This window comes from Leucoraja erinacea, chromosome 3, assembly GCF_028641065.1.
Source record: "Leucoraja erinacea ecotype New England chromosome 3, Leri_hhj_1, whole genome shotgun sequence".
Taxonomy (NCBI): domain Eukaryota; kingdom Metazoa; phylum Chordata; class Chondrichthyes; order Rajiformes; family Rajidae; genus Leucoraja; species Leucoraja erinaceus.
In genome coordinates, this window is record NC_073379.1 from 1,580,277 (window position 1) to 1,605,968 (window position 25,692).

The window sequence follows — 25,692 nt, forward strand, 5'->3', positions numbered from 1 at the left end:
TGCCTATTATGTTCTGTGTGCTGAAGCAAAGCAAGAATTTCATTGTCCTATCAGGGATACATGACAATAAACTCTCTTGAACTTGGATCTTATTTTCAGGCTCAATTTGTACCATTATAGGATGTTTTATTTGTGGCATGGTCAGCAAATAGTTTGAAGATACTTGTTCTATACTTTAGATTAATTACATTCAGTCTCGTGTTTAAAATTGTAAGTATGAATTTTGGAACATTTGCTTACCATATATCACAGTGGAACATTTGCAATATTTATTTACCTTATATCACAGATCAAGAAGATAATTGCTACAATAATGTTAATTTTTTAGTGATTCATAAACTGATTATTTGTTATTTGTTTGTTAGGTTTGAGGAGAAGGCAGGCACGGGTTATTGATTGGGGACGATCAGCCATGATCACAATGAATGGCTGTGCTGGCTCGAAGGGCCGAATGGCCAGAGTACTTAAGGAAGTATCCCCAGAAATAGTGGATGCATTAGTGATAATTTTTCAAAAACTCTTTAGATTCTGGAGTAGTTCCTGAGGATTGCAGGGTAGCTAATGTAACCCCACTTTTTATAAAAGGGAGGGAGAGAGAAAACGGGGAATTACAGACCAGTTAATCTAACATCAGTAGTGGGGAAAATGCTGGAGTCAGTTATTAAAGATGGGATAGCAGCACATTTGGAAAGTGGTGAAATCATTGGACAAAGTCAGCATGGATTTATGAAAGGTAAATCATGTCTGACGAATCTTATAGAATTTTTCAAGGATGTAACTAGTAGAGTGGATAAGGGAGAACCAGTGGATGTGTTATATCTGGACTTTCAGATGGCTTTCGACAAGGTCCCACATAAGAGATTAGTATACGAACTTAAAGCACACAGTATTGGGGGTTCAGTATTGATGTGGATAGAGATTTGGCTGGCAGACAGGAAGCCAAGAGTAGGAGTAAATGGGTCCTTTTCAGAATGGGAGGCAGTGACTAGTGGGGTACCGCAAGGCTCAGTGCTGGGACCCCAGCTATTTGCAATATATATTAATGATTTGGACGAGGGAATTGAATGCAACATCTCCAAGTTTGCGGATGACACGAAGCTGGGGGGCAGTGTTAGCTGTGAGGAGGATGCTAGGAGGCTGCAAGGTGACTTGGATAGGTTGGGTGAGTGGGCAAATGCATGGCAGATGCAGTATAATGTGGATAAATGTGAGGTTATCCACTTTGGTGGCAAAAACAGGATAGTAGACTATTATCTGAATGGTGGCCGATTAGGAAAAGGGGAGATGCAACGAGACCTAGGTATCATGGTACACCAGTCGTTGAAAGTAGGCATGCAGGTGCAGCAGGCAGTGAAGAAAGCGAATAGTATGTTTGCATTCATAGCAAAAGGATTTGAGTATAGGAGCAGGGAGGTTCTACTGCAGTTGTACAGGGCCTTGGTGAGACCCCACCTGGAGTATTGTGTACAGTTTTGGTCTCCTAATCTGAGGAAAGACATTGTTGCCATAGAGGGAGTACAGAGAAGGTTCACCAGACTGATTCCTGGGATGGCAGGACTGTCATATGAACAAAGACTGGATAGACTCGACTTGTACTCGCTAGAATTTAGAAGATTGAAGGGGGATCTTATAGAAACTTACAAAATTCTTAAGGGGTTGGACAGGCTAGATGCAGGAAGATTGTTCCCGATGTTGGGGATGTCTAGAACAAGGGGTCACAGTTTAAGGATAAGGGGGAAGTCTTTTAGGACCGAGATGAGAGAAACATTTTTCACACAGAGTGGTGAATCTGTGGGATTCTCTGCCACGGAAGGTAGTTGAGGCCAGTTCATTGGCTATATTTAAGAGGGAGTTAGATGTGACCCTTGTGGCTAAAGGGATCAGGGGGTATGGAGAGAAGGCAGGTACAGGATAGCGAGTTGGGTAATCAGCCACGATCATATTGAATGGCTGTGCAGGCTCTAAGGGCCGAATGGCCTACTCCTGCACCTATTTTCTATGTTTTTCTATGTTTCTAATGGCCTCCTCCTGCACCTATTTTCTATGTTTCTATGTTTACCACCCTGAACCAAACTAATACAAAAAATACTTTGATGACCTAGGTTTTTAAAGTTTTCTACATTCAAATGGAGGAACAAGCTTTGAAGGAGAGTATTTTTAGTCCACATTGTTCTCCCATTAAAAGCTTTTTAGTACAGTTCAGGCTAATATTATCCTGGGCAAATTACCAAACCTAGCCAGTACTAGTAGTAATACAATGTACATGTCGGGTCCTGTAAACTGTATTGATGATTACGCTACTGGGAAATCATAGCACGCAAAGAGCTAGAAATAAAAGCAAAAATGAGCATTTTGGGGCATATTTGTGATTTTTCTTGCGTAACCCACTAAATTTTCCACGTGGTTGTGAAGATCATATCTATATTAAAACATATATAAAACTTAGAAAGTTATCAAGCTAATTTTTTTCTCATTGCAAAGAATGTCCCAGCTTATTCGATTTTTGCCAATTTTGCTCATCTTTAGACTACCTTTGGTGGATTGTTTGTTTTGAAATGACCATATCTAAGAACTGAGTAACGGTATACCCAGTTGTCTTTTCAGAATTATTCTCAGGTAAACATATGAAGTACAGAATATGTTACACAATTTGAAGTTAATATCTTTTGAATTTAAAGGTTTAATGTAACTATGTAACATAACAAAATAAATTTTCCTTAGGGGTAGGGTTAACATTTGAGTCTGTTATTCTTTAATGAATAATTTCTTACAAAAGTACATTAATAATAAAGTTTAAAAATAAATTAGGCCACAGGTAGTCCCTACTTCCTCCTCCCCTTCTCAGCTCTCCCTCAGCCCACTGGCTCCACCTCTTCCTTTCTCACTGAGTTTCTCCAGCATTTTTGTCTACCTTGGGCCATATACAAATGAGTTTGGGACCAAAATGTCAATTTTGGACCACAGGTTTGCCATCGGACTAAATGTTTGCTTTAAATGATCAATCACATCTTGGGAAATACAAAATGACTGACGCCAGAGCAATTATCTGCTGCCTTGTGCCTACCAGACCCAGTTGGGCAATTAAGGGACTATTTGGGGAGTCTGGTAGGACCAAGACAATGGGTTATCATTCTGCCATGGGTGATTTTGTATTTCGTAGGCTGCGATTGATCTAAACCTGGTTTTAGCTGGTACCTTTATACCTAGACTAGCCTAGATGGGGCCCAAGGGCCCATTTAGGGGGTCTGGTAGACCCAAGGCAGCGGATAATTGTTCTGTCATAGGTCATTGTATATACCCCAAGGTGTGATAGATCATTTAAACTTGGTTTTAGCTGTTACCCACAATATCTAGGCTAGCCTATTTGGACAGCAGGGTCTAGGATATCCATTTTTGGGGTGTCTGGTACCTGTAGTTTAGCGGACTATTTGTCTGGCGTAACCCATTTTGTACTCTATGAACTCAACTTGTTCATTTGACATTATTTTTTGAGTGGTACCTTGCTCGACTATATGCTAGCCCATTTTTTAGACCCTTTGTGGGGGGGGGGTCAGGCGGGCCTTTTGCAGCGGAAAAAATGACTGCCGTTTCTGTTGTTGATATAGGCGTGGCAGTGAGCACACCATGGTAGTGGATTTAAGTGGTACCTCACTCATCTATTTTGCACCCATTTTTTGGCCCCTTGGGTGGTCCCCCAGGTCTACACGCAGCGGGTGGTACCCAGCAGACTCCCAATTCCGTTCATTTCAGGTGACCCCCTACACACTCCCATAATCAGACATTGGTATGTAGTTCGTCTAACCTAATGTCTCTGGGCTGAAGGTCTAATATGTTTCGCGTAAAGTGCACATGTCAACACAAAACAAGGCACAGCAATCTAATTTCTAGCCATTTACTATATTAAGAGGGGATAAAAATGAAGGCTCCTGGGCTGCCACCACACACGGCAGCAGAAGTCTCTTGAAAAGTTCTAGATTAGGAAGGGTGTCAAAGATTTTGGGGTGAAGGCAGGAGAAGGGGATAGAGAGGGAAAAATAGATCAGCCACAATGGGTTGAATGGCCTAATTCTGCTCCTACGTATTATGGTCTTATGGGTCAGGCAGCAACCCTGGAACACATGGAAAGGTAATGTTTTGGGTTGGGACCCTTTTGCAGATTGATCTTGTACTACCACTACCCAAGCAGAGCAGTTGCAGTTCCTTAGGTTTGATTGTGTGGCCTCACTCTGGCAATGGAAGAGGCCAAGGATGAAAAGGTCAGTCATGGTCCAGCAGGTTTTGGCGGACAGGTGGAGTGCAGGTGGTTGGCAACATGATTGCCCAGTCTCAACGACATAAAGGAGGCCACACCAAGAATATCAAATGCAGTAGATGAAGTTTGAAAAGGTGCATGCGAGCTTCTATCTCGCCTGGTAGGGCTGGTGGGGTCATTGGATGGAGGAGAGGGAGGTGGTGTCCCTGTGGGCCTATCACCCAGTGTACACCCAGTTTTTTTCATTACCTTCCAACCTCTCAGTTACCTTGCTTCTTTCTCTTCCATTGTACACTCATTTACCATCCCAGAGTCCTTCATGTTTCCTTTTATCCCCCTTCTTTCCCCCTCCCTTATCACCTCTACCTATATTCCCCCGCCTGGCTTTACATTTCACTTCTGTTCTTACCTTATCCAACATATTTAGTCTTTCATATGTTGGAAGAAACTGTACCTGCTGATTTACACCAAAGACAGACCATGGTGTTGGAGTAACTCAGCGGGACAGGCAGCATCTCTGGAAAAAAAAGGGATGGGTGACGTTTCGGGTCGGAACCCTTCTTCAGACTGGACATTGCCCATGGAACTAACTGTCCGAAGAAGGATTGTAACCCGAAACGTCACCCAATCTTTTTCTCCAGAGATGCTGCCGTCCCGCTGGATCATTCCAGCACTTTTTGTCTATCCTTTGTCTTTTTTTTTTTCGCACTTACGCCACTCATTTGTAAATCAAAGCCTCCTTCACCTGTATCTAGCTACCACTTGCCAGGCTTTGTCCAGTTCAGACCTCTCTTTATCCAGCTTTCCCCCTGCCCGAATGTTGCCTGATCCACTGAGTTCCTCCAGCACTTTGTGTTTGCTCAAGGTTCCAACATCTAGAGTAGCTTGTGTACATCAATCCTGTGCTTGCGTTTCAATGTAACCTGCAGAGGGCGCCGTGCAATACTTGCACACAAGCCTGATGCAGCAAAAGGTTACTAATGGTCATTGACTGAGAATAAACTCTACTACTTGTGTTAATCTGTTCAGAATTGGTTTATATGTCAGCTTTGGAAATCTGACAGTGCCACAAACGAGAAAAAGATGTCAGCTCTTGAAGAATTTTAAATGGTAAAAGAACAAAACAAAATGGATATGGCACAGCATTTGTTCTCCCAGTTAACCAGTGAGCTATCTATTACATCGATGCCTCAACTTAATTCGGTACTCCAAGCAAGCAAAAAAAAAGTCAGGCATCATACTAAGATCTAGCAATGGTATTTTCCTGCTCAACAGTCACTTAATTGGTGATAAATTCATCTATACACATTTCCACTGCCTCATGCTTGTTGTGAAGATTATCACAACAATCTCTCCAGCAAAATCAAATATCAGGAATCACATTAATATCTTTTCCTCCAGGGAGGATATTTTATGTAGACTGAGTGTACAATGGTTTAGGTATTTCATGAAGGGCGGACTCAAACATATTGTGAAATCAACATAATAATGAGTGAGCCTCACCTCCTCTAGCTTCAAACACATGCCTCATTGATACTCAAACAACTGCTGGCTTGGACAGGACAATGTCTCACCTCCCTACCACGACAGTGGATGAGACAAGTAATTCGCCCTGATATAAACCAGGCCGTCTGCGGGTGGGGCAGTAAAAGTCAATTAAATCCTTTTCAAAATCCACTGCAGTTTCTTATAGCAGACAAGCGAGTGTTTCTGGCACCAGTCTCATCATAATAGATAAAGCATTAACTACCAGGAGCGGCAAGGTGGCAGAGCGGTAGAGTTGCAGGGGTGGGAGATTGCAACCTTCATGTGGTTCACCCTGTTTCGACGAATGCAATCAACCCGACGTGCACAAACAGAAGATCAAACAGACAAATTGTCTGACAACTTTAGGCTGTGCACGCCTTACGCTAGAAGAAGTACGTAAGTTTATTGGCCAAGTATTCACATACAAGGAATTTGCCTTGGTGCTCCGCCCACAAGTAAACAACATGACATAGTTATGAATGACTCAGAAAACACTAAACATTAATAATAATAAAACATTTATGATAAAACGCCATTGATCAAGCATGTGAACCAACAAAATACCAGATCAAAGGGAGGCTACAGATTTTTGGCTGTTGAGTAGAGCAACTAATGGATAAAAACTGTTTTTATGTTTGGCTGTGGCAGCTTTGACAATCTGAGTCGAAGAAGGTAGAGTTGCTGCTTTACGGTTCCAGAGACCTGGGTTTGATTCTGACTATGGGTGCAGTCAGTACAGTTTGTACATTCTCCCCAGGACCACATGGATTTTTCCCGGGTGCTCCGGTTTCCTCTCATATTCCGAAGACATACAGGTTTGTAGGGTAATTGGGTTCAGTTGTTAATTGTCCCTAGTGTGTAGGATAGTGCTTGTGTATGAGGATCGTTAGTCAGCACGGACTCGGTGGGCTGAAGGGCCTGTTTCCACGCTGTATCTCTAAACTATGGAGGGAAATGGACAGATGTTGTTTTGGGTCTTCAAGATACGAGTAACGTGGAGAGAGGTAGTAGAAAGATGAAGGAGTGGGTCAGGAGCAGAAAAATATGGCACAACTGCAGCTAGGTAACCTACAACCCGATGGCATGAAAAATACATTCTCCAATTTCAGATAACTTTCCTCTTTGCATTCCCCAACACCATCCTCCAATTTCAGAGTTCCATTCCGTCCTCCACCTGCTTCTCTCATCACTCACACATATCCCCCTACGGGTCACCTATTTCAGCACCCCCATCAAGGGATATGGGGAGAAGACTGATTTTGGACGATCAGCCATGATCACATTGAATGGCGGTGCTGGCTCAAAGGGCCGAATGGCCTACTCCTGCACCTATTTTCTATGTATCTACGTACCATCTACTCAACGTCCTTCCCTCTGGTTCTACATTTTACACCTCACTTTTACTTCTTATTGGATTCGATCATCTGCAGTCCTGTGTATTCTCCACTTATCATCTCAAACTTTTACGACAATCTCTCTACTGTTCTCTCCTAACCCTACACATCTGCCAATCAACCACTCTTTATCTCTATCCACCTATCATTTTCTAGCTCTTGCTCCTCTCCTTTTCTAGATCCAGCTATCACTTGCTAGCTATTAGTGATAGAGAGTTGCGCAGCATGGAAACAGGCCGTTGAACCCAACTCAACCATACTGACCAAGATGCCTCGTCTAAGCTAGTCCCAGTTACCTACGTTGGGCCCTTATCCCTCTAAACCTTTCTTATCCACGTACTTTATCTCTTTCTAACAGCTGTCTACCCTCCCGTCTTGAAGAAGGCACCATGAAGCATCCAAAATGTCCAATTTCCCTCCATGGATGCTGCCAGACCCACTGAGTTCCTCCAGTAGTTTGTTTTTTGCTCAGGATTCAAGCATCGGCAATCACATGCATCTAGGTACGTTTCTCACACACAATATTTATGAACCTAAACACAGAGACCTGACCTGAAAACGTCAACTAGGACAATGTTTAAGCGGTAAGATAATAAACAGAAAACACTGGATATTTCCAGCAAGTTGAGTGATGAGAGAAACAAAAGTCATCTTTACAGATTAATGACATTTCATCAGTATTGGAACCAGTTCTGAGTAAAGATCGTTGACCTGAAACATTAACTCTGTTTGGCCCTCCACAGATGTTTCTTGAACCACTGAGTATTTCAATTACCTATGCTTTTATTTCAATTTGCAGCATCTACAATTTAAAACTAATATTATGCAGTTTGTTTGATTTATGTCTCCCTCCATTTTCTGTATTTTTCTTCCTTTAAATGTGCTGTGGGCATAGTTAAAAGTTAATTGAGAATGCAGACCTTGGAGCTACAAATCTAAAGATCAGCTGTCCTAGACAATTTAGAAATTTAGCAAAGGTGCCAGAGGACAGTATAACATTTAAAGACATTTGGACAAGTACTAAAGGAAAGATTCAGAAGGCTATAGGTCAATCTTGGGAAAGGTGCACTAGAGTCTATGGGCATCTTGGTCAGCACAGACATGATGGGCTGAAAGGCCTGTTCCCATGTTGTCTGACACAATAGACAATAGGTGCAGGAGTAGGCCATTCGGCCCTTCGAGCCAGCACCGCCATTCAATGTCTCCGTTCTAAATGGCTATTCCTTATTCTTAAACTGTGGCCCCTGGTTCTGGACTCCCCCAACATCGGGAACATGTTTCCTGTCTCTAGCGTGTCCAAGACCTTAACAATCTCATATGTTTCAATGAGATCCCCTCTCATCCTTCTAAACTCCAGAGTGTACAAGCCCAGCTGCTCCATTCTCTCAGCATATGACAGTCCCGCCATCCCGGGAATTAACCTTGTAAACCTACGCTGCACCCCCTCAATAGCAAGAATGTCCTTCCTCAAATTAGGGGACCAAAACTGCACACAATACTCCAGGTGTGGTCTCACTAGGGCTCTGTACAACTGCAGAAGGACCTCTTTGCTCCTATATTCTTTTCCGCTTGTTATAAAGGCCAACATGCCATTCGCTTTCTTCACTGCCTGCTGTACCTGCATGCTTACTTTCATAGACTGATGTATAAGGACCCCCCAGATCCTGTTGTACTTCCCATTGTACTTCCCCTTTTCCCAACGACGCCATTTAGATAGTAATCTGCCTTCAGGACTGTCTTATGAAGAAAGACTAGATAGACTTGGTTTATACTCTCTAGAATTTAGGAGATTGAGAGGGGATCTTATAGAAACTTACAAAATTCTTAAGGGGTTGGACAGGCTAGATGCAGGAAGATTGTTCCCGATGTTGGGGAAGTCCAGGACAAGGGGTCACAGCTTAAGGATAAGGGGGAAATCCTTTAAAACCGAGATGAGAAGAACTTTTTTCACACAGAGAGTGGTGAATCTCTGGAACTCTCTGCCACAGAGGGTAGTTGAGGCCAGTTCATTGGCTATATTTAAGAGGGAGTTAGATGTGGCCCTTATGGCTAAGGGGATCAGAGGTTATGGAGAGAAGGCAGGTACGGGATACTGAGTTGGATGATCAGCCATGATCATATTGAATGGCGGTGCAGGCTCGATTGGCCGAATGGCCTACTCCTGCACCTAATTTCTATGTTTCTATGTTTCTACGTTTCCTGTTTTTGCTACTAAAGTAAATAACCTCATATTTATCTGCATTAAATTTCATCTGCCATGCATCTGCCCACTCCCCCAACCTGTCCAAGTCACCCTGCATTCTCATAGCGTCCTTCTCACAGTTCACACTGCCACCCAGATTTGTGTCATCTGCAAATTTGCTAATGTTACTTTGAATCCCTTCATCCAACTCGATGAATCTAAAGATATCATGGCACTCGGCATAGTCGCAGCAGGTTGCCGAAAATTTTCAACACGTTGAAAATCCAGCGGCGACCAGAAAAAGGTATGACTCTTTGGGCGACTAGTCACCGCCAAACAGGCGTCACCCTGCGACGGGTGCCGGCAAGTCGCCAAAATAAAATCACGTAAGTGGGACAGGCCCTTAAGTGTTTTTCTAAAGTCTAGTTTAATGCCACTATATTCATTCCAAAACATCCATTTCAAGCAACAAGTAAGAAGGCTACAACGGGTGCGTGACAAAATTTCAACCACCAGCCAACTTTGGCCGAAAGGAAAAAAAATGACCTCTAATTCTTTGCAATAAGAGTTACTCTGCACGCTTTCATTATAACACAAGTAATTGAAATAATCTATCACCACTAACCTTATCATAAACCTTCATGAAAATCTCCACTGGGTCACCTCTTACTTTAAGCCTCTTCATAAATTTTAGATTACATTACTGGTAATATTCCAGTGTTTTGAAGCTGCACTTTTTCAACTCTCCTTTATTCTTCTCTAATGTTATGTTCAAACCTTGGCACAGTTCAATTAGTCTGCGTTCTTAAAAAAAGTTGTATTATTCCGCGTTCAATATCAATTCCTTGCTTTTGCTCAAGTTCAAGTGAACTTTTGTAATTTGCTTCTCATTATGTTTTCCTCCAATGGTCACAATTTAACTCAGTCGCCCTTTGAAATATGTACATCCTACTGGTTTCAAATGTAGCCATTGAAGTTTTGTTTTCAAACTATATTAAGTATTCACCTGGACAGACAGGGCACGTACGTGAGGATGCTCTTCGTTGACTATAGCTCTGCATTCAATACGGTCATCCCCACCAAGCTCACCACCAAACTCCACCAGCTAGGCCTCAGCTCGCTGATATGCGATTGGATCCTGAACTTTCTGACGGAGCGACCGCAGGCAGTGAGACTGGGCCCGCACCTGTCCTCCACTATCACCACGGGGCTGTGTACTAAGCCCCATGCTCTACTCCCTCTTCACTCATGACTGTGTTCCTGCATTCGACACCAACACCATTGTCAAGTTTGCAGACGACACAACAGTGATTGGGCTGATCACCAACGGTGATGAAACAAAATACAGGGCGGAGGTGCAGAACCTGGCGGACTGGTGCACACGTAACAACTTGTCACTAAACACCTCCAAGACCAAGGAGCTGATTATTGACTTCAGGAGGTCCCATAATGGAGAATACACCCCAATCTCCATTTACGGGGAAAGTGTGGAGAGTGTCCAGCTTTAAGTTTCTGGGCACTCACATTTCAGAGGACCTCACATGGTCCACCAACACCGCTGGGTCAAGAAGGCACAGCAACGACTGTTCTTCCTGAGGACATTAAAAAAGACTGGTCTGCCCCAACAGCTGTTGACAACGTTCTACCGCTGCACCACAGAGAGCATATTAACGTATGGCATCTCTGTGTGGTATCTCAGCTGCACGGAGGCGGAGAGGAGAGCTCTTCAGCGCGTCGTCCACAGAGCGCAGAGGATCATTGGGATAGAGCTACCAGCCTTGGAGGGCATCTACCACACACGGTGCCTCAGGAAGGCCGTCAGCATCCATAAAGACTCATCACATCCCTGTAACGGACTGTTTGAACTACTTCCCTCCGGCAGACGTTACAAGGCCTTCTACGCCCGCACCTCCAGACTCAGAAACAGCTTTATTTCAAGAGCTATAGCGGCTCTGAACCGGCCCTGCTGAGTGCCCCCCACCCCCCTGGACTGTCTCCCTTGGATGGTCACGACACACAGCTTATTTAATTATTTTACTTTTCTTTTTCATCAGTTGGAGCTGCATACTAAATCTCGTTGCACTGACGTGCAATGACAATAAAAGATATTATTATTATGTTTCTCACTCTATACGATAGGCACACCTTCTACCCGTCGTCTTCCTGAATTTCACCACACTTCTATGTTGTGTATCCATTACTTTTATTCTTATGTTCTCAGTTCCTATATTTATAGTAAGTAAGAGTAGCTGTATCACCTAACTCTGGAATGCAATGTGGAACATAGTGGCAGCAAGAGCAACAAGTGATTTATTCAAAAAGGAACCATTTAGAAATGTTCAATATTTACAAATGAGATATCCTTTTATTCATCTGGCTTTTACTCTAACTAATTTATTTTCTGTTCTCTACTTATTATTTAACATCAAATACTTTTTACGACAACCTCAAATAGCACCTTTTATGCTGCAAGTCGGAGGCATACAATTTCAAGTAGTTAAAGACCACACACATTAACATAAAGTTCCCATTAAGTAACCAGGAGCCAATTTTTCCTTCCTTTAAAACCTTTCCAAGTCAATTAAAAGTTCAAGATGCAGTGCATAATTAGAATATCACGGTACCTTAATTGGTACACGTGACAATAAAAGACCTTTGAAACCTTTAATATTCTATACCAAATTTTCAATTACTGGAATGTATTCAAATTTGATAGTATACTTGCAATGATTCAATGTAGAACTAGGAGCAGAAACTAAATGTTTACTAAATAAATTGAAAATCAGTTATGATTCTTTTTAAAATTACATTTCAAAGAGTAAATTTTAAAATGTCATTGTACCTTGTGTTGCTCGATAGCCTCTATCCACTGCTGTCGATGTTCTGGGTCTTGAGCACGCAGGTACCACACACTATCATTCACACTGATATCAAAGCGACATTCATCAAATTCATGGGGCTGTGGAGAAGTATACAAAACATAATTAGACTGGATTCATTCAAGAGCATGAAGATTGAATTGTTTGTTTTCGTTGAGAGATACAGCGCAGAACAGGCCCTTTGGCCCACCGAGTCCGCACTGAACAGCAATCCCCGCAAACTAACACTTATACCTACACGCACCAGGGACAAATTTACACCATGCCAATTAACCTATAAACCTGTATGTCTTTAGAGTGTGTGAGAAAAACCGAAGATCTCGGTGAAAACCCACGCAGGTCACTGGGAGAACGGACAAACACCTACAGACGACATCCATAGTCAGGATCAAAATTGGATCTCTGGCGCTGTAAGGTTGCAACTCTACCGTTGCGCCACTATGCCACCCACATCAGTTGTCAACGAATAACACATTTTCTGTTTGTATTTCCAGTACAACTTAAAAACTGAGTAAAACAATATTATTCAATCCCAGTGGCCAATTCTATCCTCCAGTGGCCTTGACATCCATCATCGTGAAATGTTTTGAGAGGCTCGTTATGGACTGCAATAAATCCACTCTACCCAACGGCCTTGACCCATTGCAGTTCGCCAAGCGCCACAACAGGTCCATGGACGATGCCATTGCCCCAGCCCTACACTCATCCTTGGAACACCTGGATAAAAGAGACAACTACATCAGACTCCTACTCGTAGACTACAGCTCTGCCTTTAATACCATTATACCATCCAAGCTTATCACCAAACACGTGGGATGGTGTCAGCACTCATCTCTGCAATTGGATCCTCCACTTCCTGACCAACAGACCCCAATCAGTGAGAACAGGGGCCAAATTATCCCCCACGATAATCCTCAACACTGGTGCTCTGCAAGGCTGAGTTCTCAGCCCCTCCTTTGCTCCTTGTACACCCACGACAGTGCAGACATATACAAATCTAATTCAATTTTCAAATTTGCAGATGACACCACCATTATGGACCAGATAACAAATAATGATGAGAGGAGATTCAGAACCTCGTAACCTGGTGTCGAGACAACAACCTTTCTCTCAATGTCAGAAAGACAATGGGGAGTGTGTTCGACTTCAGAAACCATTTTATCAGGATGCATCACAGCTTGGTTTGGGAACAGGTCCGTCCAAGACCGCAAGAAAATGCAGCAAATTGTGGATGCAGCCCAGACCATCACACAAGCCAATCCCCCTTCTATTGACTCCATTTACACCTCAAGCTGCCTCATCAAGGCCAGCAGCATAATCATAATCAAGAACGAGTCGCACCCTGGCCACTCCCTCTTCTCCTCTCTCTCATCGGGCAAAGGTATAGAAGAGTGAAAATGCACACCTCCAGATTCAGGTACATTTTCTTGCCAGCTGTTATCAGGCAACTGAATCATCCGAGCAGAACCAGAGAGCAGTCTTAAAATGCTATCCACCTCATTGGTGACACTCAGACCATCCTTGATCAGACTTTGCTGGCTTTACCTTGCATTAAACGTTATTCCTTTTCTCATGTATCTATGCAACGTAAATAGACAATAGACAATAGGTGCAGGAGTAGGCCATTCGGCCCTTCGAGCCACCACCGCCATTCAATGTGATCATGACTGATCGTCCCCAATCAGTACCTGCCTTCTCTCCATATCCCCTGACTCCACTATCTTTAAGAGCCCTATCTAGCTCTCTTGAAAGTATCCAGAGAACTGGCCTCCACCGCCCTCTGAGGCAGAGAATTCCACACTCACCACTCTTAGTGTTTCCTCGTCTTCGTTCTAAATGGCTTACCCCTTATTCTTGAACTGTGGCCCTGGTTCTGGACTCCCCCAACATCGGGAACATGTTTCCTGCCTCTAGCGTGTCCAAACCCTTAACAATCTTATACGTTTCAATAAGATCCCCTCTCACCCTTCTAACCTCCAGATGGAGCCCAGCTGCTCCATTCTCGCAGCATACGACAGTCCCGCCATCCCGGGAATTAACCTTGTAAACCTACGCTGCACTCCCTCAATAGCAAGAAAGCAAAATAGGGGACCAAAACTGCACACTATACTCCAGGTGTGGTCTCACTTGTATGGCTCGATTGTAATCATGCATTGTCTTTCCACTGACTGGATAGCACGCAACAAAAGCTTTTCTCTGGTCCTTGATATAAACTAACGTGTCATAGTTAGTTTTATCATGTGACAACGTGTTTAAACGTGACAAAAATAGTTTAAACGTGACAATAAACTAAACAGAAACTAAAACTGAACTGAAACTAAAACTAAAATCATTTCATTTAAAATTAGAATCCTGTACACACACACACACACACACTCTTATTATATATGAAGAAAGACACAAAATGCTGGAGTAACACAGCGGGACAGGCAAGGAATGGGTGACATTTTGGGTCGAGACTTTTCTTCAGACTATGAAGTCTGGAGTCTGAACAAGGGCCTTGACCCAAAACATCACCCATTCCTTCTCTCCAAAGATGCTGCCATCAAAAAGGACCATCAGTTCAGGAGGAGAATAGTCTCCTGACGAAATAGAAGGATGCATAAGCCCAAGTTCAGGGCAACATTTCAATTAATTTATAACCATCAATTTCCATTAGTTTTGCACATTGTTATTAATAAACCAATCACATTGTGTGAAAATACTGCATTCGTTAAAATCTTGTTCTTCACTGGTTCTTGATGTTAACTACTTAAAAGTAAATCTTTTAACGTTACATATTTTGGCACAGGAAGCCAAAGTTAAGCCCCTGTGCCACTTTCCCGATTACTCATTAATTCTCCCGAGTTTTCCCCTTGATTCAAACTCGGAGAATGTCCGTAGCGAGTCCGTAGACATTTCGTAGCGGCTCGTAATGCCAGCCGTAGGTATTCGGGATGTTTTTTCAGCATGTTGAAAAATGACGAGTAAAAAAAAAAAAATAGCCCCGAGTACCTATGGCTGGCATCTCTGTTTGAATCAAGGGGAAAACTCGGGAAAGTTTGTGAGTAACTCGGGAAGTGGGACCGGGACTTTAACAATGGCGATCCTACAAACAACCAGCTGGAGGTTGAGCAGCACATGCGAGGGGAGGGAAAGAAATCAACTCTGGTCAAGAAGGCTCACCAGCGTCTCTTCTTCCTGAGGAGACTAAAGAAGGTCCATCTGTCTCCTTAGATTCTGGTGAACTTCTACCGTTGCACCATCGAGAGCATCCTTACCAACTGTATCACAGTATGGTATGGCAACTGCTCTGTGTCCGACAGGAAAGCACTGCAGAGGGTGGTGAAAATTGCCCAACGCATCACCGGTTCCTCACTCCCCTCCATTGAGTCTGTCCAGAGCAAACTTCTTCCCTGCGGCTGTTACACAACTTAACTCTGCACCTTGGTGATTGCCAGTCACCACGCCCCCCCCGGACACTCCTTCCTCCAGAAAAATTGCACAACTGCTACTGTATGTACATATATATATATATTTTACTGTTCCATTATTCTATGTTCGCTCTTCTGGGTGAGATGCTAACTGCATTTCGTTGTCCCTGTACTGTACACTGCACAATGACAATAATGGCTCGTTTTCACGGGGCGACTTGACGCAAGATGTAGCCAGAGTGGAATGGTCGTGGTGTAGCACGATATCACACGATATAACGGGGGTAGAGTAAAGAGTTCCCACGGTACTCGGCAATTCTGTCATTTGTGCGAGTGACTTGTCCGTCTCCCGATCTTTCCCGAATGAACATCGTGGACTGTAGTGTAGTTAATCACATGGCACAAATGATGTTACTTTGTTGTCACACACTATATTCGTTTTTTTCACCCAAGCTTTTTAATGAGCTGAAGAATAATCTGTGTTTTTTTAGACAAATGTTGTTTGGTGTGATGCACCTTCTCTCAATATGTGCAAGAAGTCGTCTTTTTATTTTGTCAAATATGAATAAAGACTGTATCTCACATTGACCGTGATGATTGTGTTATTTTATGATCTACTGAGAGGTGAAACTTTCAGTCTGAAGAAGGCTCTCGACTCGAAACGCCACCCGTTCCTTCTCTCCAGAGATGCTGCCTGTCCCGCTGAGTTGCTCCAAGCAACTGGTGTCTATCTTCAAAGGACTGACCAGAACTGCCTCTCTCTCTCCCTCCCTCTCTCACACAGGCATGAATGGATGAACTCCGCGGGCCAGGCAGCATCTACGGAGGGAAATGGACAGGCAACCCATTCTTCAGGCTGCCTTATGTCTCTTCCCCCCCCCCCCCCCCCCCCACCCCAACTCCCACCCACACCCACGAATGCTGGAGAAACTCAGCGGGTGCGGCGGGGCCGAAACGTTGTCTATTTCCTTCGCTCCATAGATGCTGCTGCACCCGCGGAGTTTCTCCAGCATTCGCGTGTGTGGGTGGGAGTTGGGGGGGGGGGGGGGGGGGGGGGGGGGGGGGGTGGGAGAGACATAAGGCAGCCTGAAGAATGGGTCGCCTGTCCATTTCCCTCCGTAAATGCTGCCTGGCCCGCGGAGTTCCTCCATTCGAGCCTGTGTGAGAGGGAGGGAGGGAGAGAGAGAGAGAGAGAGAGAGGCACACACAAGGTGGATGCGAAATCTTACCTGCCTGTTTCAGTGACAGACACCCACCGCCAGTAAATGAAGTCCCCCCCATCTGTCTCCCCCCTCCTCTCCCTCGACTCCCCCACCTTTCCCTCCCAACTCCAGTCCTGTCCCGACCCCCTGGGAAACTGAAGGTTTCCCGCTGTAATTAAAGAGTTCCCACGGTAGACTGTAAAACTGGGACCCTGGTTCTGGACTCCCCCAACATCGGGAACATTCTTCCTCCATCTAGCCTGTTCAATCCCGTAGATACGATTAGACAGGTATCTAGTTATTTAATTCATTTAATGATTTCTATCGCCCAGCCTCTCATCTTTTCAATCGGGTTCGGCCAGGAAGGAACTGCAGATGCTGGATTAAAACGAAGATAGACACAACATGTAGCTCAGCGGGACAAGCAGCATATCAGAAGGGTCTCGACCCGAAATGTCACCCATTCCTTCTCCCCAAAGATGCTGCCTGCCGTCGAACTCATTCTCTTTAAACCGGCATCTGCTGTTCCTTCCGAAACATACACAAGAAATAAGCAACTTTTCGGGCCGAAACGTTGCCTATTTCCTTCGTTCCATAGATGCTGCTGCACCCGCTGAGTTTCTCCAGCATTTGTGGTGTGTGGGTGGGAGTTGGGGGGGGTAGAGAGATAAGGCAGCCTGAGGAAAGGCTCGCCTGTCAATTTCCCTCCGTAGATGCTGCCTGGCCCGCGGAGTTCCTCCAGTTAGAAACTGCTTTCAGACAAAAAGAGACACACTGACATTAATGAAATGCTTGTTAGCTAGTTTTATTAGATTTGTATGTAAATAGCAAACTGGCTGGATTCACTCTATCCAACTTCCGGGTTCACCGTTCGCAGGAGTTCCCACGGTGACCGCAAGAGTTACTACGGATATCGCACGGGACACTTCGTTCATAAAATGTTGCAATGCTCAACCACAAGTGCACAAGTCACTCTTGGACAAATTCAAACATGTTTGAATTTTCTCCCGAGTACCCAAGGTACACGATTACCTGCCGTTAGCGCCACGGTGGTCCACGAATGCCGTACTGTTACCGCACGAGGTTCCCACGATATCAAACTCTGGTTACCTCTTGCGTCAAGTCGCACCGTGAAAAGGGGGTTTAAAGATTGAATCTGAATCTGAAATGTTGACATTTCGGGTCAAAATCCTGCATCAGGACTGCTCCAGATTTTTATCTCGTCTCTTCATTTAACAATGATGGATGACCTTTTGCCATTGACTGGTTCAGGTTAATATACTAATTGACAATTCCACAAGGGCAAACTTTTCCAACTGCATAAACATTAGTTTTCATAAATTGTGCACATTAAAAACTAATTTGAAAAAACATAGTAAGTTGGTCTTCATATTTAAAGCCACGGACAGGTTTATAAAATGAGTTGCTAAAGATGAACAAAGATCAGCTCACTGTAAAATAGCTTCTACATATAGCTCCTACAGCTCTGAAACCACTGTTAAATAAGTAATTATTTGACAGTAAAGGCAATTTAAGATTTAACAGGTTTCCCTGGGACTTTAGTTTGGTAGAAATGTTACAAATGCTTAATTTATCGAAATCAATTCAGTCAGCTTCAAAGTCATACTTTTTGATGGGAAATAGTGAAATCACTGCCAAATTTTAATAGCTCGGTTCCAAATACATAATGGCCAGGCTAAAGCTTTTTAATCTGACATAAATTATTCTTGTTATTTACATTTGAAAAACTTGAAAAATGGACAACAGCATGCAGAATTCCACTGCAAAACCAGACCAAAAATAGTAACGATTCACTTCCTGTATTCCTCCCCAAAGCAACCAAACCAAAGAAAATCTCCTGTTTTAAAGTCTGAAGAAGGGTCTCAACCTGAAACGTCACCTATTCCTTCACTCCATAGATGCTGCCTCACCCGCTGAGTTTCTCCAGCATTTTTGTCTACCGCTGATTTTTCCAGCATCTGCAGTTCTTTCTTAAACATCCTGTTTCACAGTGCTTTTTTTTTTTTACAGTTGGAGTCCTAAAACGTTATCTACCAAAGACACGAGATCAACACTTGCAATAAAATCAGTAACAAAGCTTTGCAAGCAGATTGACATGGCCTTTGTCCTACAACAGATTGTGATATTGCATCAAAGAAGGGTCTAGACCCTTAACGTCATCCATCCTTTTTCTCATGAGATGCCAGACACAAAATGCTGGAATAACTCAACGGGACAGACAGCATCTCTGGAGAGAAGGAATGAGAAGCTGCCTGACCCGCTGAGGTACTCCAGCACTTTGTGTCGCTATAAGATCTTTGGTGTAAACCAGCATCTGCAGTTCTTTGTTTCCACATTGCAATATTGTGTGATGGCATCATTGCCGTTTTGCTACTCTGGAGCACTGCAATACTCAAGGCTAATGATCCAACAACAGACGTTTAATGGCCAAGTCTAGGGTCGGGTAATGCTAATGAATCTTGAACAAAGCATAAGAGTAATGTTGATCGTTAAATTGGTGAACTAGACAGTCTACCAATGTTCTGCAGCGGCAGAAATCTATCTAGCATGAATATGATCTGCAGCAAACTGAATGATTTTAAATGCTCATGTGAAATGGCGTAGCAGACCACTGAATTCAAGTAAGATTCATAAATTGAGGTTTTTGTCAGCAACTCCTTTTTCAGATAATAAATATTACAATGATCAACTTTTAAAGTAAAAATAGTTTCAGCACTAATGTTTCCTTTTGTTCACTGTTGATAAGATTTCAAATCATTGTCAAATTTGAAAGTCTTTTTCAGAAATTGAGGAATTGCTACTTCACTTTCTGTACTGCTGGATTACCTTAATCTCAAATGGGAAACTTTAATTTCTCGTAACTATTACCAGTATAAAACATAGATTCGCTGAAGTTGTGGTGCCTGAAGCCTGAATACAAGCATGTTGTGGAGTTGTGGATATAACTGAATCCGTCACACAGAAGAAAATTTCCCACCATTGACTGCTTCTACACTTCTCTATATCTACACGATGGAGACGTGTAGATATAGAAGCTTGAAAGGGCAAACCACCAGACTCAGGAACAGCTTTTTGCCCTCTGTTGTCAGGCTCCTGAACAGTTCTTCTATAACTTTGGGTATTGTCCGATTTACCTCGACCTCATTGCAGATATTTTACATTGTCACTGGAACTGTTGTGCTATAATGCTGAGACCTACATTCTGCCCTCTGCATCTTTCCCTTTGCTCTACCTGCAGCACTTGTGTTTGACTTGATAGTATTTGTCTATAGTCTTATCTGATTTGATTGCATGCAAAACAAAGCTTCTTGATGTATCTTGGCACACATCACAAGTAACATGTAACTAGGATTTGAAGAGTTCAGTTACAGGAGACTGAAATAGCCAGGACTGTTAAAGTAAGGCTCAGGAAAAACGGTGCTTAATATTATTGTGTATTGTTAAAATAAGAAACGGCTTCCAATGACAAAGATTTATGGCAATTGGCAAAAGAACAAGAGAGCACTTGTGGAAAATATTTATACAGCAAGTGATTATAACATATATCTGCTGTTTACATGTGCTTTGGAGGAAACAGATTGAATCACAACCTTCAAAAGAACAAATACTTTAAAGGGGAGTGGGGGGGGGGGGGGGGGGGAGAGAGAAGAAAAATATCTCTCTGGGGAAAGAGCATAGGGTTGGGATTGGATACCTTAGATGGTGAAGGAAGAAAATTAAAACATCCAAGAGAACCTTTCCTCAAAACCCTCCAAATCAGAAACCAACTCTGATGTTGGTGGGGGCGGTGGGTGATAGCCAGCTGGTTGGAACAAAGGCCAAAGATAAGTAAGGAATGAAGGTGTGAGAGATTTGAGGCAGAAAAACTGGTGGGGGGGGGGGGGGGGGGGGGGGGGGGGGGGGTGGTGGTAGATGAGTGGAGGTGAGAAACAGTTTAAATAGTCCAGGTGGGGCATAGGAAGGGTAAGGGGGAGGGGGGGGTTGAGTGATTGTCTAAAATTGGAGAAATCAATGTTCATGCCATTGGGATACAAGCTACCCAGAATGCTATTCCTCCAGTTGCATGCCACATATTACATATATTATTTGGTAAGCTACTTTGCCCACTCCTGATTAAATGTCATGAGGGGAAAACAATATGACTTCAAGTCAAATCCTATTGCTCATACACTAATATATGAAAGCTTGTGAAGGTCATGATGTCATCAAGTCCACAAGTTAACAAAATCAGGTCACAAGACTAAAGTAGTTAAATAATAACTTCTACTAGTCTAGAATGATTAAACTATAGATAATTCCATTGATGATCAGCCACAAAAGAAAAATCACACTGGTAAAAAATAAAATTGAGCAGTTTATTACCAAGAGTTGTAAAGTGGCAGGAAAATATTGATCCAATCTTTATACTCATTAGAGTTACTTTTTAAATATTCAGATTATAAAGTTAAAGCTTAAAGTCACCAAAATGTCTCAGTGTAACTTTGTGAATTTATCTATCATGTCTCCATACATTAAAAATAAGTTGTCCCAAACTGTTGCTACCACCATGTGTAGAGCATATATACTGGCAAGAAACTAAAGACAGGACATCTTTGACTTCAGCAAAGCTTTTAACAATGTCCCACAAGGGAGGCTGGTCTCAAAGATTAGATCACGTGGTATCTAGGGTGTGCTGGCAACTGGATTAAAAATTGGCTGAGTTGAAGAAGTCAGAGGGTGGTAATGGAGGTGGAGGCCTGTGACAAATGGCGTGCAGACAGGATCTGTCCTGGGTCCACTGCTGTCTGGCATCGATATTAACAACTTGGTTGACAATGTGGTTAACGTGGTTAATACATTTGGGGATGATGCCAAAATTAACAGTAGATTGGATAGTGTGGGAAGCTAGATCTGGATCAACTAGGGAAGTGGGCCAAAGAATGGCAGATGAGATTTAGCTCTGACAAGGGTTGGAGTGGTACATTTGGATAAGTCGATTCAGGGAAGGACTTGTACTGTAAATAATGTTGCTCTGGAGTGTTAAACAACAGAGAGATCTAGGGATACCTAGACCACCAGGAGACCTATGCAAGGATTTTGTTTGTGGATTTTAGCTCTGCATTCAACACCATTGTGCTAGAGCTACTACATTCCAAACTCTCACAGTTGATAGTGCCTGAACCTCTGTCAGTGGATCATCAACTTCCTGACAGACAGGAAGCAGCATGTGAAGCTGGGAAAGCACACCTTGGACCCGCAGCATAGGAACGCCGCAAGGCGGCATACTCTCCCCTCTCCTCTACTCTCTCTACACCGACGACTGCACCTCCACAGACTCCTCTGTCAAGCTTCTCAAGTTTGTGGACAACACAACCCTGATTGGACTGATCGAGGATGGGGAGGAATCTGTCTACAGACAGGAAGTGAGACAGCTGGCGTCCTGGTGCCATCACAACAACCTGGAGCTCAATGGTCTTAAGACGGTGGAATTGATTGTAGAGCTCCCCCTCCCCTCAACCCATTCACCATCCACAACACCACAGTCATATCTGTGGAGTCATTTAAGATCCTTGGAACCATTATCTCCAGGGAACTTAAATGGGAGCCCACTCCACAGTCAAAAAGGCCCAACAGAGGATGTACTTCCTGCGGCAGCTGAGAACACACAATTTACCACTGGCAATGATGGTACAGTTGTATAATGCCATCATAGAGTCTGTCCTCACCTTGTCCATCATGGTCTGGTTTGGCTCAGCCACCAAGCACGACACCTGGAGGCTGCAGCGCATCCTTCAATCAGCTGAGACATTTGTTGGCTGCAACCTTCCGCCCCCCATCTACGAACTATACACTGCAAGGACCAGGAAGCGAGCGGGTAAGATCATCTCTGACCCCTCTCCACATGGCCACAAACTCTTTGAAGCACTTCCCTCTGGAAGGTGACTCTGTACTGTCAAAGCCGCCACAGCCATACATAAAAACTGTTTTTTTTCCCCACGAGCAGTAGCTCTACTCAACAGCAAAAGTCTGCAGCCTCCTTGTGCTCTGGTATTTTATTTTATTCGTCACATGTTTAAATTATGTTTTATTTGTAATTGTTACTGTATATCGTGTTGTTACTTGCAAGCAAAGCACCAAGGCAAATTCCTTGTATGTATACATACTTGGCTAGTAAAATTATTCAATTCAATGTATAAATAGGAACTGAAGATCCTGGTTTAAACCAAAGATAGACACAAAAAGCTGGAGTACCTCAGTGGGACAGGAAGCATCCCTGGAGAGAATGAATTGGTGACGTTTCGGAGAAGGGTCTCAACTCGAAATGTCACCCATTACTTCTCTCCAGAGATGCTGTTTGTCCTTCCGTTACTGCTGCATTTTGTGTATCTTAGGGATGCATGTATGTAGTTTGCCAAAAGTAATGACGCATGTAGCAACAAAGGCATTTATCAGGAAAGGTCTTATCGTGAACAGATTTGTACAGTTGACCAAAAACTGGAACTTAGAATGAAAGGTGATCTCATTGAAGCACACGATTTTGATGAGCAATATTTTAACAGGATTGCGGCTGACAATATTTCCCCTGGGCTAGAGGGCAGCGTCTCAAAATAAGGGTCATCCACTTAATATGGAGATATATAGAGACATTATTTCTCTCAGAGGATTACGTATCTTCAAAATTTTCTGACAGATCAGTGGATTTGAAATATCAAGTTTCCCCATCCCCCAGTTCAAGTTTACGCTCCTGACAGGAAAAAGGAATTGTGGCTCAAAATCAGCTCATTCGTGGTCTTATCGAATGGTAGCAAAATGTTGTATTTTTTAAAGTAATACAACATCTGAAATATTATTTATTCATAGGTTTACTGTAGTCAAGACGCATCTTAGTAAACGAGGGAGGTCATTCTAAGATGCATGACAGTTTTTCTCTATCCAATCTCCATTGATGAAGGTTAGGGGCGGCACAGTAGTGCAGCAGTAGAGTTACTGCCTTACAGTGCCAGTGATCCGGGTTTGATCCTGACTATGAGTGCTGTGACCATGTGTGTTTTTTTCGTGAGCACCCATTTCCTCCAACATTCCAAAGAAGCACAGGTTTGTAGATTAATTTCTTTGGTTAAAAAAAAAAAAATTGCCCCTATTGTGTATGATAGCACTAGTGCATGGGGTGATCACTGGTCAGCACGGTCTTGGTGGGCCAACGGGCCTGTTTCCATGCTGTATCTCAGATTCAGATTCAATTTAATTGTCATTGTCAGTGTACAGTACAGAGACAACGAAATGCATTTAGCATCTCCCTTGAAGAGCGACATAGCAATATTTTAACAGCATTGCGGCTGACAATATTTCCCCTGGGCTAGAGGGCAGCGTCTCAAAATAAGGGTCATCCACTTAATATGGAGATATATAGAGACATTATTTTGTACAGTTCTAAAGTACATCTCTAAAGTCTAACTAAAGAATCTATAAGTATTCTTCTATTTTTATGCATGAGCTAGCAAATTTACAAATAATACAGGGCCTAATGTCTTATGTATGCAGTAATGCTATTCACTATTCAAAGATGTATTAACTTTAATAAAAGTAGACAAAATAGAAAGACAGGATAGTTTTGATTTTAAAGAGTAGGACAAAGACAGTGGAGGGGAAGTAGCTAAAAAAAAACCAAATCAGGAGTTGAGAAAAGACAAGAAGCATAAAGCTTGCTGGGAATTGTATAAAGGTGCTGAGCAGGTGTAATTTAGGAAAATCTATCCAGCCAAGGCTATCAAAAGAAGTTATAAAGACAAGATTAGATCAAAGGAAAAGTGCTTACAATGTTTCCAAAGCCCAAGGACAGGGAACATGTCAAAACTCAGCAAGAGAACAACAGTGTTGATAAGGAAATGAAAAGCAGAATATAAGTTTGGTCTAGCACGAAGCAGACATAATAAAAAATTTCATAGGAACAAGGAAAATATTAGGTAAAGTTAACACGTAGTCCTTACAAACTGAGAAAGGGAAGTTATATTGAAGAATATAAAAGTACAAAATAAATTGAATGTCTGTATGTACAGAAGGTGCAAAGAATGCCTCAGAACAGGTCGAGTGAATCTCCAGAACATGAAGACTATGTCATGAATTAAGGTGGTGTTTCCCAAGATGCGACCCGACCAGCTGAGTACTTCCATCATTCTTTTTTTACTTTAGATTTCCAGCATGTAGTTTTCTTTATGTTATTATTGTCATGTGTACCGAAGTACAGTTTTCATGTTGTATAAACAGATCAGATATACTATACATAGAGGGGGCGATAAAGGGAGCAGAGTGCAAAATATAGTTCTCACCATTGTAATACATCATTTCCACGGACATGGTCCAATATCTGTGGAAGAGTTGAGTTGGACAGCACCTTAGTTTTACGGAAGGAATGTTCAGAAGCCTGATAACAGACGGGAAGCAGTTGTTACCGAGTCCGTTGCTGTACCTTTTCAAGCTTCTGTACCCTCTGCCAAATGGGAGCAGGAAGGAGGTGGAATGACCAGGTGGAACAAGTCTTTGATTATGTTGGATGCTTTTCCGAGGCAGCATGAAGTGCAGATAGAGTTAATTCTGGGAAGTCTGGTCTGTGTGTTGGGCTGGACACAATCTACAACTCTTGAAGTCTTGGACAGAGCTGTTCCCAAATCAAGCTGTGAAGCAACCCGACAGTAGGCTTTCTACGGTACATCTGTAGAAGTTAGTAAGAGTCATTGGAGACATGGCAAATTTCTTCAGTCTCCTCAGGAAGTAGAGGTGTTGTTGTCCTTCTTGGACGTTGCATCAATGTGGTTGGGCCACAACATATCATTGGTAACATTAAC

The 25,692-nt window shown here is 42.9% G+C and overlaps 1 protein-coding gene across 6 annotated transcripts in view; it reads right to left on the minus strand.

Annotated features, from left to right (window-relative positions):
• LOC129694553 (ceramide transfer protein) overlaps window positions 1-25,692 on the minus strand; it is a 91,337-nt gene that overhangs the window by 49,187 nt on the left and 16,458 nt on the right. For all 6 annotated transcript variants that reach the window (XM_055631295.1, XM_055631282.1, XM_055631308.1 and 3 more), the window contains exon 3: window positions 12,198-12,314. In XM_055631295.1, the coding sequence (XP_055487270.1) occupies window positions 12,198-12,314 (117 nt within the window). The remainder of the gene's footprint in view (window positions 1-12,197; window positions 12,315-25,692) is intronic.